At 58.5% G+C, this 17,584-nt stretch overlaps 1 protein-coding gene across 1 annotated transcript in view; it reads left to right on the top strand.

The window, feature by feature from the left end:
* Nucleotides 1–6,335, top strand: part of PREX1 (phosphatidylinositol-3,4,5-trisphosphate dependent Rac exchange factor 1) — a 181,582-nt gene extending 175,247 nt beyond the window's left edge. The window contains exons 36-40 of the mRNA XM_044748026.2: nt 1,333–1,399; nt 2,426–2,598; nt 3,683–3,785; nt 4,107–4,174; nt 5,624–6,335. Of these exons, the coding sequence (XP_044603961.1) occupies nt 1,333–1,399; nt 2,426–2,598; nt 3,683–3,785; nt 4,107–4,174; nt 5,624–5,666 (454 nt within the window). The 3' untranslated portion in view covers nt 5,667–6,335. The remainder of the gene's footprint in view (nt 1–1,332; nt 1,400–2,425; nt 2,599–3,682; nt 3,786–4,106; nt 4,175–5,623) is intronic.
* Nucleotides 6,336–17,584: the final 11,249 nt, after the last annotated feature.

Below are 17,584 nucleotides of genomic sequence, written 5' to 3'. Positions count from 1 at the left end.
AGCTCGTCAGATTCTCACGACAGTCGCTGTCGGCCCTTCTCACCCACTTTACAGATGAGGAAACTGAGGCCCAGGGAGCATACCCAGCCTGCTCCAGGGCGCACAGCTGACAGTGGCTGGGCTGTGCTGTGGGCTGGGTCTACTGGGCTTCTAAGCAGGTCCGTCCAGCTGAGAGGAACTGCCTGTTTTGTTCTCTGGGGGGTGGGAGCTCAGACGGGGGGCCCTGGGATTCTCGAGGCTGTGAGTAAGGGGTGTGCCCCCCGCCCCTGCTCAGAAGAGACACCCCCCCCCCCCCCCCGAGCGAAGGGGTGAGCAGGGGCTGCATCGCCAGGAGGAAGCCTTGGGCCCCCAGGGAAGCAGCTCCCACTGCCGCCGCCCTCACCAGCCCCTTCCCCTCCCCCTCCCCCCTTCCCCCTCACCTCCTTCCTCCTTCCTCCCTCCTCCCTCCATGGAAAGGGAGCTGAGGACTAGGAAACTGGGGTTTCGGGTGTGGGTAGGGGCGTCGCCCCCTTGGGACCCAGCTGTGCCGTTTGGAAACGGGAGAACGATGCTGCCCTTCCTTCGTTCAGGGAATCGCCCAGCCTTGTCGTTAAAACTGGCATCTCTTTGGATTGATGGATGCCGCCCGTCTGTTCCCTGCCGTTTGGTGGCTGTTTAAGATACTGCCTCTGTGCTCCTTCCTCCCGGCCGTCCTCACGGGGCCGTGGTAACCAGGCCTCTGTGGGCCAGGCTCTGCTCCGGGGGCTGCTTGGGGGTCAGCACTGAGCAGCAAAGCCTGTTCTTCGTGGAGCTGGATTCTAGGCAGCTGGGTCTGGCCCACCCCCTTTTGTCAGTAAAGTTGTGTTGACACGCAGCCACCTTCCTTCTTCTCTGCTGCTTTTGTGTGAGGACCACAGAGCTGAGTAGCGTCTGAGTAGCGTCTCGACAGAGGCTGCCTGGTTCATGGCCTGCAGTGTTTACGGTTTGGCCCTTTAGAGAGAGAGCTCGGGCCCAGTCCTGCTCTGGAGGGGAGATGAAGTGAGCCGGGAGACAGAGAGCCGTGAGCGGAGGGGAGAGAGCAGGACATGGGGACGGAGTGGGGCATCGGGTGCGGACCTGGACAGACGGCAGCAGGGCAAGGTGGCGCTTGAGGGGCCCGGAGCCCCTTCTTACTCTCCCGCAGCTGTTGGAGGAGCCGGTGGCTGTGGGTGCAGGGCTGTGTGGGGTGCTCAGGGACTTCTTTCCGTGTCAGAGGACAGAGGGCCTGCGGAATTGGCGGGTGGGCTGGGAGGACCGTGGCCGTGATGCCCCCCCCCCCACCCCACCTCCACTCACCCCGCCTTTCTCTCTCAGGGCCTTCTACCTGGAACGGTCCAACCTGCCCACGGATGCCAGCACCACGGTGGTGAAGATAGACCAGGTTGCCTCCCGCGTCCCTCGCCCTCTCTGGAGCTTAGCCAGGACTGGGGGCTCTCAGGTCAAGACTCAGCAGGCAGGGCCCAGGGTGGCCCCTGGTCACAGTCCTGACAGACAAGGCTTCTGCAGCCCCTCCTCCAGGAGGTCCCCTGGGATGGCTCCCTCCCCATTCTCGGAATTCCAGCTTTGTCCCCGCCTGCCCTGGAATTCCTCAGATGATTTATTTTCCCTGGCACCACTCACCTGTGCTTTGCTCGTCAGCCTGGTTTATCAAAGCATTTTTCTGAGGCTGGAGCCCCACACCAGATGTGGCCACGCAGTGTTTTTCTTGTTTGTTTTCAATTTGTGGCCAATATTTAAAAAAAAAAAAAGATTTCCCGTAAAATGGAGGCTTCTAGCTTTTCTCGAGAGATGGAAAGACCCGCTGTCCAGGGCCCGCATGTCACGGTTGCTTCCCGAGGGCTCGTGCCTCCTACTGTGCTCCAGGCCTTTCATGCTCTTCCCAGGCCTCAAATTTGGCAGTGGTTTTGGGGTCCCGGCCTCAGGACTGGGGCTGGGGGCTCCGAGAGAGGTGGTGAGCACGGCCTCTGGGAGTTCATAGTCTGGCTGGCGGAGTGAAGGTGGCACAGAAAGAACTGGTGAACCACCGTTTTGTGCCCGCACGAAGCGATCGGTCGGGTGGCGAGGGGCGGAAAGGAAGGCCCTTCTAGGGAGGGGCAGCCGTCTGGAGAGGACGGGAGAGGGCACTTCCTTCAGGCGTAGTTGTGGGCACACCTAGGCAGGTGAAGAGAATGAGACTGGAAGATTAGGCCTGGGATGTTTTGTGAACCCTGAACGCCAGCTTGTGGGGCAGTGGGGAGCCCCAGATAGTGCTTGAGCAGGGTTCGGGGGAGGTTGATGGGGCTGTGCCCCCTGGTGAGGCGAGCCTGGAGGACGGCTGCAGGAACAGAGCTGGGCTGGAGGGCGACGACAGGGAGGAAGGCCGGGTGGGGGCCTCCTCCAACTGTGCGGGGGTGTGTGTGTCCCGCAGCTGATACGCCCCATCAACGCCCTGGACGAGCTCTGCCGCCTCATGAAGTCCCTCGTCCACCCTAAACCTGGCACTGGTGCGAGCCTGGGCGCCGGCCTCATCCCCGTCTCCTCCGAGCTCTGCTACCGCCTGGGGGCTTGCCAGATCGCCATGTGCGGCACGGGCATGCAGAGGTGAGCGGCCGGGACCTCTGAGTGGGGGCGGGCAGGGGCCCGACTGGGGGCCCAGGACAGGGGGCGGGAGGCTGAGTTTGAATCCTGGTTCTTCCACTGCATGTTGAGTCCAGACCAGGCCCTGGTCCTCTCTGACCTCGGTTTATCTGTGAAATGGGCCACAGGAGCACGTGGTCCCAGGAGGGCCGTGCAACTTCCTGGTTCCCTCGCTCGGTGGTTCGTGTGGAAGAGCCTGTGCGTCATGGTTGTGCTTGAACATTCATTCAGCCTTAACAGTAATGATCACTCGTCTTTATTGAGGCCAAACTGGCCTCACTGGACACTCTCCCACCTCTGTCCTTCGTCCCATCCCAGGGCATGGATGCCACCTTCTCTGAGAGGTCTTCCCTGACCCCCCATTGCACTCTCTCCCCACCCCAGACCCTCCCCTACTCTGTTTTCCTCGTCCGCCCTCATCAGGTCCCACGTCCCATGTCCTTTGCTGTCTCATTTATTCCTGGCGGGGCAGCGCCTGGCACACAGCGGGCACTCAGTAGGGGTTGAGAGTGCTCACTGTGCACCAAGCCCCATTGTTGATGTTCCATGTGCATTAACGTGTTTCCTCGCGGCCGGCCGGTGCCGTGGGCCTGTTCCAGGGGTTCTCAGCCGAGGGCGATTTTGCCCCCAGGGGACACTTGGCAGTGTTTGGAGACCTTGTGGGTCGTCACAGCTAGGGTAGGGAGGTGCTCCCGGCATCTGGTGGTAGAGCCAGGGATGCTGCTGAACATCCTGCACGGTGCAGGCCGCCCCACCTGGTCCAGCTGTCAGTGGTGCACCGCGATTGCCCATGCCTTGTGGTGAAGGGAACTGGGACCTGCAGAGGTTAATGTACTGTGAGGGTTGCGGTGTAATTGTGTCCACCGGATGGGGAAGCTGGTTCTCGGCCCTGAGGCAGAGCTCGCTTGGGGAGAGAGTAGGACGGAGGCCAAGGGTCTGCTGGGCCGTGATGGTCAAGTGCGCTGCGTTTCCAGGTGTCTGGGGTCTCGAGGCCACCATGGGACAGGAGGCTGCCCCGTCTAACCATGTCCCCTGCCCCTCCCCGCAGGAGCACCCTCAGCGTCTCCCTGGAGCAGGCGGCCATCCTGGCACGGAGCCACGGGCTGCTGCCCAAGTGCATCATGCAGGCCACGGACATCATGCGGAAGCAGGTGAGCTGGCTCCTCCCCAGGGCCCTGCTGGGCTGCGGGCGCCCAGGTGTCATGGGCCGTGCTGGGCTGGGGGCACCTGGGCGTTGTGGGTCCAGGCTTGGTGCGCTCTCAGCCAGGGTGGGAGGAGGGGCCGTCTGGGGACTGGGTGGTCATCAGCTCCCGACTTGGACTTCTCCCCATCTGGAGGGGGCCAGGATGTCAGCTTCTGGGGCCTCCCATTACTGCCCTCACCCCACCCCATTACCACCCCACCTGCACGTGTCCTCAAGGGCCCTGAACTCTGAAGAGGCAGGTCCGGGCCTCATGGTTCTTTCTGCCCAGGGCCCCAGGGTAGAGATTCTGGCCAAAAACCTCCGAGTCAAGGATCAGATGCCTCAGGGCGCACCACGGTGAGTGGCGGTCCCTCCCCTCTCTCCTGTCTCCTCCTTCCCAGAAGGGTCTTCACGTCAAACTGCTGGCCTCACCCCAGGCAGACCCCCTGCTGTTCAGAGGGGGCTTCACCCCTCATTATGGGGCCCCTCTTTGAGGAGTAACCAATACCACTCAGTCTGTTACCCCCAGAGGAGCTCCCGCTTCGGCTGGGAAGATGAGACAGGGCCGCCAAAGGGCAACGATTGGGTGTGACCCCCGCTTCTCTGCCACCTTCCTGTCCTTACGACCCCGTTGTCTCTGCACGTGGATTTCAGACCGCCTCTTGGTGCTCCATGCCACCCCTTTCCCAGTAGTAACTCTTTTTATTCCAGCCTCTCTCCCCATCCCCACTGTGCCATTAGCTGTCAGCATCTGCCCACGATTTGTAAATAACTTTTTATTTTGAAATAGTTTGACTCACAAGAAGTTGCAGAAATAGTACAGAGAGTCCCCGTGGGTCCTTCACTCAACCCCCCAGTGTAATGTCTCACATAACCGCAGGACATTGTCACAACCGGGAAGTGGCGTTGGTGCAGTGCAGTAACTCGCATTCAGATCTTGCTGTTTCACCAGGTTTTGTGCTTTCAGCCCTCATTTCTTTGCAACATTTTTGTATGTTACTTACCCTGCTCCAGGCACCGTTCCAGTCCCTTTACTCATTTACTCCAAACATCAGCCTGTGAGTAAGATACTGTTATTACTGCCATTTGGCAGATAAGGACACTAAGGCACAGAGAGGTTAGATATCTTGTCTGAGGTCACACAGCTAGTAAATGGCAGAGCTGGGATTCTTAACCTAGGCAGGCTGGACCTAGGAGCTGAGCTCAACCCACTGTGCTGCCTTGCTTCTATCTTGCCCCTGTCACCACAGGAGCCTCCTGTCTGGTCCCCCTGCTGTCATTTCCCCACAGCAGATCTGTCTGTCCTGCTTGAAACCCGTTAGTGGCTCCTGCTTACTGGAAGATGGAGCTGAGAGTCTTGGGTGCAGACGTTAAGAAAAGGCAGCTCCCCGTGTGTGCAGGGCGAGGCCCTCAGGAAGGATGCAGTGCGAAAACTCAAGGGATGGAGCGCCGTGTCTAGTTTACCACCGTTAGTGTGGAAAGATGTGCACACCCCCCACACGTGTAAACGTGCAGCGTCCTAACGTGTGACATGTACACGTCCTAACACACGGGCGCGCACACGCAGACACGGCTGTGTCTGTAAACCCCTCGTCCGTCTGGAGGGAGCAGGGCGTGCCTGTGGGGAGGGGCCTGGATGGCTGGGGGAAGTATGGGCAGCATAAATGTTTTTCACTCTGTTTTTTTATCCCTGTTGAGTTTTGTTTTCTGGGTGTGGATTATGTGTTCTATGAAGAGTTGATAGAGTAATAACAATCGGCCCTGGCCGCCCGGCCGCTCCTCATCCTCTTCGCCTCCATCCACTAGGCTCTATCGCCTCTGCCAACCCCCGGTGGACGGAGACCTCTGAGATGCACGGGGCTCGGCTGCGTCCTCGGGGCCAGGACTTGGGAGGACACGGGGCCACACGGCCTTCTCCAGAGCTGGCCCGGGGCCTCTGCTCCCGCCTGCTTGGGGATCTGCCCAGCCTCCTCCGTCACCTCCTACGAGGACAAATGGTGCCCCCACTCTCGGATGAGCTGGCTGATCGGCCCGGGGCCGGTGCCTTCTCCACCCTTCTGCCGGAAGCCTGAGGGGTGCTGGGGACCCGCAGAACTGATGGGGGCAGCCGGGGCCTGGGCTCCTGCCTGCAAGTCCCCGGGACACAGAAGTCACAGGCGCTGTAGCTGGAGGCCCTCGGACTCGGCTCCCTCGAGATGGCTCAACCTGCACTTTTGAAACCCTTGGTTTCCTTCGAAGTCCACATTCCAGGCGACACACGTCTCGTCGTCCTTTTAGCTTCCAGATTCACCCCTAACCCTGTACTAACCTGCTTGGTGGACTCGGGAAAGCTGGGCCTCTGCCGGGAAAGACAGACGGACAGGGCACGGCACCTGTTCCCCAGAGGACGCTCGAAAGCTGCCCAGCCTCCACGTCCCCACCGTGGGGACTTGAGCCATCAGCCCTGGGCATGAGATTTGCTCCGACTTTATTTATATGGTGTAAAATCTCTACGGTTTTTTGAACTTTGAGGTTTTTATGTTGTTGGTGTTGTCTGAGTTTTTTCCTCCAGGTTGTGAGATTATTTCAAAGAAAGGTATATCGTCTAACAGGGGACCAATGTAAGGTAGTAATCACAACTTTTCCCAGTTCTACTAAAAAAAAAGAAAAGAAAAAAAAACTAAATTATTGAAAATTCAAAAAATGTCAACATTTCATCTTTTTGAATGTTAGGGTCCTAAAGTGTCGCTCACAGGCCTCGGCTCTGAGCCGTTCCCGGCCGCCCTCTACTTTCCACCCCCGGGTCAGCGTTAGAATGAATTGCCTGCCCTTCTGGAATGACTGGCCGCAGGGGTTTGGGGCTGGAGGGGGTTGAACCACCCGCCTGAGATGCTCTCGCACACAGTGGCTGTCCTGCAGGTAGGGCCACCGCAATACATGGGGATGGTTTCAGTAATTTATTTTTTTGATGGTAGCACAGAGCCAGGGCATTTGGGACAGGAAGCTGACCTGCTCATCTTCTGAGCCCAGGGACCCCCGTGGAGACCCCCTGGGCAGTTTGTCCCCTCCAGCCCCATGTGCCAGCAGGGAAATGTCATGGCTGAGGCAGAAGGGCCGGTGGGCGCGGTCGGGGGGGAGTTTCCCCTGCCCCTGTGTCTTGAAGCCCCATCAGATTCCTGGCTGCCCGGGCCCCCAGGGACCGCCCTCTCTCTCGCCACCATGCACTGGATTGCAAGAGTGGGCTTGTTGCTGGACACAGGCGACGCTGATGAGGACCCCGTGGCAAGAAATGGAGAGGGGCCCCTGAAGGCGAGGGCAGCTGCACTGGTTTACTTTAAAATGTACAGATCTTCCCATTAAATTCATGATAGATTTTTTTATTATTAAAAGTCAGTTTATAATACAAAGGTCCTGACCTGTGATGGGTTCCTTTGGGGCTGACCCTGCTGGTGTGGGTGGTGTGGCCAGCATCCCGGGTGGAACCAGCCTGAGCTTTGAAGCCGCAGGTGAACGGTTCCCATCTGTACCGTCAGGGGCCTTGAGCCCGAGACCCCTGCTCCGTGACGCCACCACTCCGAGCCCCAGTTTCTTCCTCAGTGGGGGCTGTATGCATTTTCCCTCACAGGGGAGCGCTGAGGACTACCCGAGATTGCACGGGGGCATCTGCTATTGTATTTTGCCTTTATTTTGCATTCGGAGCTCCCATCTCACTGCGGTGGTGGAAAAACGAGACTGTTTCCAGGCATTCCTCGCCTCCTCCGGGGTGTCGGGCCAGGGTTCCTGGTCTTCCATGTGCCCAGGGGTCAGGGTAGGTCCAAGCGTCGCCACTGAGCTGCCCTCCGCCTTAACCTGCAAGGCCTCTCGGGGTCTAGCATCTGGGATCCGGGTGGGAGCTCCAGTTATCAGCACGTGGTCGGACCGGGCTAGTTTCCGGCCCATCAGAATCCATGCTGGCTGCAAGTGGGCCAGTCACAACAGCTGCCCGCGTAGCCACAGCGCCTGCACCCCTGGGACAGTCGGTCTAGGTCCAGGCCGTGAGCTGGTTCTCACTGCCCGGGCCCGGGCCACTGTTAGGAAGCTGCCTGGCTGCCTCTGCCCAGCCAGAGAATCTCATTGCCTCCACAGAATTCGACCTGCAGACTTGTTTTGCTAGACCGGTCCTAGGCCTGCCTCCCTCCTTCCATCTCCCTCCCTGTCGTCCCTTCCTCTCCCCCTTCCCTCCTTCCTTTCTTCTCCTTTCCTGCAATTGGAAAACACTGACATCTAGGAAAGGCTTCCTTGGGTGCACTCCTCTTGAAGACCCTCCCATTGTCACGGCCACGCTTGGGACCCCCCTGAGCCAGGATGCCCCCACCCCGTCCTGCCATTTCAGACCAGAGCCCATTCTCTTCTAATCTCTTTTCCTTCCAAACAAACCTGTCCCAGAGGTCATTCTCTCAAGGCCCAGATCGGGTCCCTCCCAGAGAGGGAGCTCGTGTCTCTATCACGGGTTTCCAAGGCTCAGTGCAGTAATAGACGAGAGTGAGTCCTGGGGGATTCGGGCACAGTGGTGCTCTGCTTCTCGGGAATTATCTGGGGCCAGTGTCTGCATCCTGGGAAAGTCGCTCTAAGGGGAGAGCTGTCCCCTCCGTCTGTATTTGGGGTCAATAGGGAGGATTTGATGCCTGCCTTCGGGCAGTCTCTGTTGTAGGAAGCAGCACCCTGGGGGCCTCCAATGAGCAAAGTGAGTTCTCTTGTGATGGACGGGGCAGCTGTGGTTTGGAGCTGAGGAGCAGGGTCTCTGTGGCCTGGAGCAAGTCACATTGCTGCCCAGCGACGGCTGCGTCTGCAAACGGGCTGAGAGCCTGGGCCTGCCTCCTCGGAAGGCCTTTCTGACGGTGCACAATGGAGCGCGAAGGGCCCCTTGCTCAGAGCGAGGGGGCGTTTTATTGTGGGAGACAAGAGGTCTCAAACGGCCGGCCCTCGCACCAGCTGAAACTTGGAAATAGATGTGGGTTTTGTTTTTATTTTTCCCGATAGAGAGTTTTTTATAATTTCAAATTAAACACTCATACTTAAGGACCAGCAGATTTCGCTTCCAGATTCTGAGTTTTAGTTTCTCTTGAAAATTCAGAAGCTCTGGTCCCGCTGGCCCACGTCGCGCCTGGCCGTGTGTCGGCTGGAGCTGAGGAGTGGCCACTGCCTCTGGGGTCGGCAGCTCCCCGCAGCCCCACCTGGCCTGGCACACTCCTTTCCCTGACCCGCTAGGCTCCAGGATGGCCTGGCCCGGGCAAGCTTGGCCAGCGCCAGCCTCTGAACGGTCCAGATTGTCAGCTCTGGAGTCGCTGTGGCGATTCTGGCCAAGGGAGGACCTGGGGACCAGGAGTCCCTGTGCCAGCCAGTGGAGCCTCAGGCGTGGGCGAAACCCACGTGGGCTGATGAGTCTCTTGAACTTGCGGTTCTCAGCTCCCCAGGACAACAGCTGGATCCAGGCGTCCGAATGCCCCCCGTCCTCAGTTTCTTCAGCTGTCCAGTGGAGCTGAGTTGGACAGGGTCCCTTGGCGTGGATGGTGTCAAGGGCCACTCGGGAAGCCAAAGTGGGGATGGGGAGAGTTGGCCACCTTAGGATTTTATCTGAATTTGAGTGTTCATGTATTTGCCATCCTGCTTCCCCACCAGTTAGAGCACCCTGAGAGCAGGAGCCACGCCTGTCCTGTCTGCTGTGTCCCCAGTATCCATCCCGGTGCCCAGCGCAAGTGAACCCTGGCTAAATGAAAGACAGAAGGGTCATGTCTATCGGAGCTGGGAATCCACACCACAGCTGCCTGCATGCGCCTCTAACCACGTGGTCTGCGCCTGCCTCTGTCCTGGGGCTGGGCTGGCTTGCTCAGGGCAGTGAGAGCCTGGGCTGGGACCTTTGAAATCAGACACGCTCGCCTGCCCCCGGACCTGGCAGGCTTCTGTACTTGCTGAGTGGCCGTCCCTCGGGAAGCCACCATCCCTCTCACAGCCTCAGTTTCCTTCTCTGAGAGATGGAGACGTTTCCAGCCACCTGGCTGCGTTGCTGGGGGACCAACAGCCTCGAGGCCCCCCAATTTAACTTCTAGGGGACAAGTGTGGTGCTCTGTCGTCCAGCAGGTGGCACCAGGGACCGCGTAGTGCCCAGAGCTGGTGGTGACCTGGGCTCCAGTCCTGTTGCGTCCTGCCCACCTGGCTTCCATCCCCAGCGCTGGCTCCTGGGCGCCCACGTTTGTGACAGAGCAGCCCGGAGACGGGGGCTGGGACTGCCTGGGTGGTGGGCGCTGGCCTCTTGCCCTTCTGGGCTGGGCATGGCCTGACTTGGTGTGAGTGGATATTTTCTCTTTTTCTCAATTTTTTTCTCTTGTCTTTATTTCTCTCTCTTTCTTATTTTCATCTCTTTCCCCTCCATTTCTTTTCTTTCTTAGCTTTTCTATTTTTCCTTTGTCCCGTTAACATATGTCTATGAGCTAGATGAAATAGTCTTTCCCTTTTTTGTGCTTTTCCTTCTCTCCCTTCTTCCTTCCCTTGCAATTGGACATATGAGAAGGTTGTGAAAGACCCTCGTAAACTGTAAAGTGAGGTGCCAGTTACTAATGTGCACCCCACTCTGGTCCCAGAACCACCACCTTCATGAAGCACTGACCACCAGGTGGCGCTGTGGGCCCGGCGTCCTGGCGGAGCCCCGAGAGTAGCTGGGGCTCCCTGGTGTCTTGGAGCTTTGGGGCTTTGGCAGCCGTGAGTCAGAAGGCCTGACTGAAAGCGGCCCTATCTGGGCACTAGTAACGTCCCCTGGAGGGGCAGAGGTCATCAGGAGAGGGCTGTAGGATGAGCTTGACTGGGCAGCAGGGCCCAAGTTAGAGTCCCCTGATGTGCTGTGTGACCTTGGGCAGGGCCCTGCCCTTCTCTGAGCCTCAGTTCCCCCTCCTGTGACCAGAAGGCATACAACTCTATTCCTCAAAAAGGACATTTCATCCTTTGGCCAGCCCGGCCTCTCCCAGACTTTTCTGGAGGACTAATAGTGATGGTCAGAATCTCTCCCATGGGCCCAATGCTCAGTATCTATTGGGCACTTCGCTGGGTGGCTTAAAGGCATCATCTCACGTGACCCTCTCACCAGCTCGTCGAGGTGGGTACCGCCACAGCCCCGCTTTACAGAGCAGGAAATAGGCTCAGGTTGTTTAAGGGACTTACCCACGGTCACACGGCTTGGAAATACTGGCTCTGGGTGTGGTTCCAGGGCTGTGGTAGCAACGTTACATTTAGCAATGGGAACTGGATTTCGTGGACTCTGCCCAGGTGCACCATGGGAGAATCTGGCTTTGATCCTAGAACCTGGTGGAAATGGGGCCGGGGGAGGGGAACAGTTGAAGAGGTCAGCTTACCAACGAAAGGACGCAGGCTGTTGTGGGAAATCAGAAGGATGCTTTGCTGCCTTGTTGCCGTGGGTGCTGCCTCAGGGTCTTTGCACATGTTGTTCCTGTGGCCGGGAACTCTTACCCCCGCTGACCTCATGCTTTGCTCCTTTGTTTGATTCAGGACTGCTCAGGTGTCACCACGTGCTCCATTCTTTCCTCTTACCCTCTCTCCTCTCACTGTTTTATTTTTCTCTGTCGCATTTACCGCCACCTAGCAGAGTCTACGGTTCGTCTGTTCATTTCGTGTCTCTTGCACTATGAGGTAGCCCCACAAGGGCAGGGATTCTTGTCCGTCTCCTTTACCAGAGACCCCCAGGTCATCAGAACGTGGTGGCAAGGGCGTTCTAATGACAGAGCAGCCTCCCGTGGCCCCGACCATCTCCCCTCTGGACACGGAGGCTAAAGGGACCAGATGGGGGCTAGCAACTTCGATGCCGAGAGCCACGCGGGCTCTGGGCTGCCCACACCGCATGTCCGAGTGATGTTCCTGTCGCCAAGGGGGAGGGAGAGGAAACCCACTCGAGACCTGGTGGCCCAGATGCGCAGGAAGGAAGGGTCCCCCTGTGGAGTGGGAATGGCCACTAACACCGACAGCAGCTGAGCCTCGAGCACGTGCTGTGTGCCGGGGCCGCCGCGGGCGTGTTGGCACAGCGCTCAGTCGGTGTGTGTTGTGGGTGCTCAAGCAGTCCTCGTCGACTTGGGTGGAATGAATCAGTGAACGCGCGGCCGTGGCGGGGAGCACCGCTCACCCCTGCCGATGAGGATTCTGATGGCGAAACCTCGCCACTTCTCACGGGGACTCTAAGAAGAGACGGTTATTAGTCCCATTTCACAGGTGAGAATGCAGAGGCCAAGAGTGCTAAGTGACCTGCTCAAGGTCACACGGCCTTGGGCTTCGACCTGAGTGCGTCTGACTCCAACACCACCGTGGTCTCCTGGACAAGCCAAGCAGCCAGCAGGGGCTCCGGGCTTTCCAGCCTCGTCTCCTACCTGCTGCCTCTCTGGCTCACGGCGCATCCTCCGCCGGGGCCTTCTTGCTGTTCCTCAAACTCTATGACCGCAGTCTTGTTCCCATGCAGGAACTCTGCACTTGCTGTTTTCTCTGCCTAGGAACCTCTCCCAGCCTCATTCTTCCCGTGCTGCCTCTTCCTGTCATTCATCTCTGGTTAGAACGTCACCTCTTCCGAGAAGCCCTCCTGATGGAGTAAAGATAGGATCACTGTTCCATGACTTGCTAGCCCAGCACGCTGTTTCCTCTGCCACGGCACAGATCCCAACTTTACTTAGATTTCTGCTGTATTTGTTAACTCACATATGGTCGGTCTACTCCAGCCAGACTGCAGGTTCCGCGCGGGCCGTGCTGGGCCTGCCTTGCTCACAGCTGTGTCCCCAGTTCCTGGCACAGTGGCTGGTGCATAGTAGGTGCTCAAGCAACACTAGTTGCCTCTGGTGGGTGAATCAGTGAGTGTGTGGCCGGGGCAGGAGGGTTCTGACCGGTAGACAGCCACCCCCACGAGAGGGGCTGTGCTAGTTTCATCTTCAGGTTTTGGAAAGTGCATGATTGTGTCCCTCGGCCTTCCCTGCCTGGGACAGTTCGGGCCCTGACCAGCCTCCCCTGAAACCTTCCTGCTCTCTCTGTTTCCCTCACTGGCATTGACGGCTGAGCTGCGAGGCTCACCAGGGCCTCAGAGCCCTTGCAGAAACCAAGGACGGAGCTGACTGTCCCCACAAGAATGTTCTTCTGTTAGGCTGGGTCTGGGTGCAATTTGGCAGGAGGTCACTGCTGACGATGCAAAGCCAGCTTGGGCTGAGGACACCCACACCGCCCAGAGTGCATCCCCCCACAGCATTCCGGCACACGGGAGCTTCATGGAAACCCCTCGTGATTCTAGCTCTGGTTCAGCAACCCACTGGAGCCCACCTCTTACCCTCACTGGCATCACTTAAAAAATATTTACGGAGGGCCTACCAGGTGCCAGGCCCTGTTCCAGGCCCACAGTCACATCAGCCAAGTGCTCGTGGAGTTGATTTTCTGCTGGAAGGAGGCAGACAAAAAAGCCAATAAGCACATGGGTGTGTAACAAGTCAGATGGCATAAATGCCAATAAGACAGACCCAGCAGGTGGGGGACAGGGCCAGCCTGTGCAGGCTATTTTAATCAACAGTCAGCGAAGGCCTCTCTGCGGCAGACCCTTGAATGGAGACCTAAGGAGGAGAGACCGTGGAGACAGCTGGTTCCAAAACAGCAGGTGCAAAGGCCCGCAGGTAGGACTGTCCTGGTGAGGTGGAGGAGTGGGAAGGCCCCTGTAGCTGGAGCAGTGAGAGAGGTGGGGGGAGGATATGACATCAGAGCGGGCAGGGACCAGGGCACTGGGACGGGACAGGTGACGGGCGGGCTTTGGAGTTTATGTCTAGAGTCGGGAAGCCACTGGGGGTTTCGAGCACAGTACCGTTTCCTCATCTGTAAAACAGAGCAATCGTGGCTCCTGGCCCACTCATCTGAGTGTTTTCAAGAATAAGCCGAGAGTACTCTCAGAGTGGAAGTGGTATTATAACATTTTATTTCTAGAATGTGTTGTGCTTTTCCTATTGTTTTATGAAATGTGCGACATTATGATGACATAGAACTATTTCTGTCTATTCCCCGCAGCCGCCTCTGATGAACTCCAGGGCAGAGGCTTCCGGGTTCTTCTGGAGACAAAGGGCGTGACTAATGGGGGAGCTGGAGGGGCTCAGACTGGTGGGGGGTGGGGAGCCTGGAAGAGAAATTTTCCTGGAGTCCTGAGGTTACAGCTGTGTGACACCAACAGTCTGGGAAAGAGGTGGATCTGGTCCCTAGAGGTACTGAGAATAATAACAAGTGACTCTCTTCTAAGCACTTGATATGTGTCCCCTACATCTTCCTAGCACCTCCCTGGGCCATTATCCCAATTATAGGGACCAGCAAAGCCAGGCACAGTGACTGGTGTACTGAGGCTGCTGCCCCCACTGGGGTCACGTCCCTGCTGCCCATGCCCTCCTTCCTGCGGTCCGTCTGGGTGACCCCATGCTCAGCCCAGGGGGTGAATCATGGGAACAAGGCTGCCTTAACAGTCTTGACATTCTTAATAATTTTTGAAGACGGGGTTCTGCGTTTTGGTTTTGCACTGGGCCCGGCAAATTATGAAGGTGGTCTTGCGTGAGGATGTAAGGCAATCACGGGATCCCGCCCCTTTCCTGTGATTGGCGAATGTTGACTCACTTCTGGCCAATGAGGTGCAAGCGTTGTGCTCTAGGGGATTCTGGGAAAATCCTTTCTCCCTGAAAAGAGATGGCCCCTGAGGAACACTTCTTTTCTCCCTGGGCCTCGTTCCTTCCTGCTCTGGGTGTTGGACACTTGGGTACTTCTCTCCACGTCTGCTGCTGCCACCCTGATCCAGACCATCTTTTGCCAGAATATTCCAGTCTACTCCTCAGTGGTCTCCCGCTCCCAGCCTCAACCCCCTACTGCACACAGAGGGATCCCGTGAGAGTCTAAGTCAACCATGTCCCTGCTCGCTTGGAATCCCCCAGGGACTTCTCTCACTCAGAGTACAAGCCCCAGACCCCCACCCCCTGCAAGACCCTACTCTATCCCGCCCACCTCCCCCGAGCCCTTGCCCTGCTTCCTGCAGTGTCACCTTCTCTCCAGTCAAAGCCTGCCCTCCCTCTGTCCCATGCCCTCTGGCCCTGCTCCCTGCAGAGGGCCATGCACATCCCCGTGCCACGGGGGCCAATGGGTAACAGGGAGATGCTCCCACGCACCTATTTGTGCTTCAGCAGAGCCTCCCAGAGCTGCGGGGTGACGAACGGGGCTTTTCAGAAGCGTCACAGCCAGGATGCGCTGTTCCAGGGACAGGAACACCGCAGGCCCACAGGCTGGAGGAGGGCCAGCTGGGTGGGGGCCGCTCTCTCTTCTGGCTTTTGGCGCAAACAGCTCTTTGGAAAAGAACGCAGGGATGCCTCTGACGGGTGGGACTTGTTTCCGTGGTGCGTGGCCGACATTGGAGGGCGATGGAGCTCCAGGCTGATGGGGAGCAGCCCATCAGGGGAGGGCAGGAGGCTCGGGTGTGGGGGGCGGGGCTGCCCCTCCATCCATCACACCACCTGCTGTCAGGAGCTGGCAGGGGGTTCTGGGCACTGTCACCTGGGGGGCTGTGGGAGGTGCTGCCATGTCTGTGTCCTGGCAGCAGCCAAGCCAGACCTGGGTCCTCTGCAGAGACTCACCTACAAAAAGGGGGAAGGAACACCCTGCCATCCTCCCTCGCACATCCCTGCTCTGTTCCAAGTGGGACCCGACTTGATGGTGGAGGCCCAGAACGTCTGACCCTGCCCGAGGGTGGAGGCCCAGAACGTGACCCTGCCTGAGGGTGGAGGCCCAGAAAGTGACCCTGCCCGATGGACATCAAAGGCCATCTGGCCTCCCTCCTCTCAGTTAACAGAGGAGCAAGATCCCAGTGTCCATCTGGGGTTGAAGAGTTAATATGATGTATAGGTTAGCGGAACACCTGCTATGTCCTGGGCACGGTGTTCCCATGACATGTCACCTCACTGATCCCACAGCAGCCCTGTGAGGGGCACTGGCCCACCACCCCCACAGTGGAGATGGAGGGGTGAGGGGCTCACCCAGGGTCATGAGGTTAAGGAGCCTCAGAGCCGCCGATGAGCACATGGCAGGGGGTCCCACGTCCTCGCTCCAGCCCCAGGCCCACCAGCGGCTCCTGGGATGGGAGATGCTGCCGCTGAGGCCAGGGTCAGTCAGAGGGGGGTCCAGGATGCTTCCCCTTGGGGGCTCCTGGTTCATTAAAACATGAAGAAATGCCCAAACAGGTGATGTAAGCCGTGGGCTGGACACTGAAGGGGACACTTTCTCATGATTCTGTTCAGAAAATAAGAACTGCACTGATTTAAAGAAAAATCTAGATGCAGGTGCTCTGAGGCACGTGGCCAGGGATAGAGGGCCGGTGACAGTGATGGTGTGGGGTGGGGCCTCTTGAGTAAGTGCGCGAGTTTTGTGGACAGACTTCCTGGGTTCAAATTCCCAGGGAAGTCACTTGAATATTCTGTGCCTCAGTTTCCCCGCCTGTAGCCTGAGCTCACAGCAGCGTGTTCTTCACGGGCTGGTGTGGGGGGATGAGTGAGCGCGGGTGAAGGCTCTGATCAGGGCGGGGCCACAGGAACGCTCAGGATGCTGCAAGGGTTATTCGTCTGCACAGCCTGCAGTTTCTCTTCCACTCTCCACACCTCATCTGGAGGAAATGCCAACAGTCTAAGATTCAGGCCTCTGTGGAAGGGGGGCCCAGGGCTGGTGACAGGCTCGGGCCCTGGGGACAGATTGCATCCGTGTATTTTACAAAGAGTGTGTTTATCTGCGTTTTCCACCTGAACGCTCCAGGGAAGCATTTGTGAGGATGCTGCTCCCAAAACAGTGATGTCAACTGAGGAGCCAATTAGGAACCCATGCGGTTTACTCAGAAGAGGGGCCGTTCCAGGCGAGGAGTCGGGAGGTGAAGGGGCGGACGCTGCCCGGCTGAACGCAAAGTGGGGGACGGGTTTGGTGACGCGCAGAACCCCTGCCCAGAGGCGTGACCTCAGCGCTGGCCTGACCTGCAGGGTGGAGGCAGTGCCCGGCTCTCACACCAGCATCCCTGCTGGGCACTCTCAGGGTTGATGTGGCAGAGGGTGCAGGACACAGCTCCTGGGCGTCTTCTCCTGGGTGGGTCGGTTTGAACATGGATGCACAGTCAGGGTCGGCTGGGTGATGCTCGTGACAGCCAGCCTCCCAAGCTGAGAGGCCCCCCAGGAGGGCTGGCTTCTGGCTCAAACCGCAGGTCCACAGAGGCGCCTGGGGCTCTGCTCAGTCCTCTCGCTTGTGAGCCGGGGTCAAGGAGCAGCCGCCCTCTCCGAGGTCATCGCTGCCTGGCAGGAAAAGACGAGCTGGGGATGGGCCTCGCACGGGCAGTTAAGCGCCCAGCCTGTGGGCGAGGCCATCACTGCGCTCACAGCTCATTGGCCAGAATGGGTCACATGGCCACAGCCACAGGGACCAGCATGTGCTGGGAGGGTGGACACCACCAGTGACTTCCAGAGACTCCGGGGAACTGGAACTCGGTGACTGCCTCCCAGAGCATCATCCACGGAGAAGACGTGCTCCTGCTCCGTCCGAGCCCGCGGGGCAGGAGGGCTGGGCCGGCTGCGTCCCCTCAGTGCAGAAGCGGGTGAAGCAGTAAAGGCCTCGGTGGGGAACAGCCCGGCTCGTGCTGGTTCTCCCTCGGCCCCTCCCCCGGATCAGCCCTCTGATAGCACGAAACTCGCCCTGCGAGGAGGTGGAGACGGGATTTGTGTGATTGTGCAG

Source organism: Equus asinus, chromosome 15 (assembly GCF_041296235.1).
Source record: "Equus asinus isolate D_3611 breed Donkey chromosome 15, EquAss-T2T_v2, whole genome shotgun sequence".
Lineage (NCBI taxonomy): Eukaryota > Metazoa > Chordata > Mammalia > Perissodactyla > Equidae > Equus > Equus asinus.
This window is presented reverse-complemented; position numbering and strand designations above follow the sequence as displayed.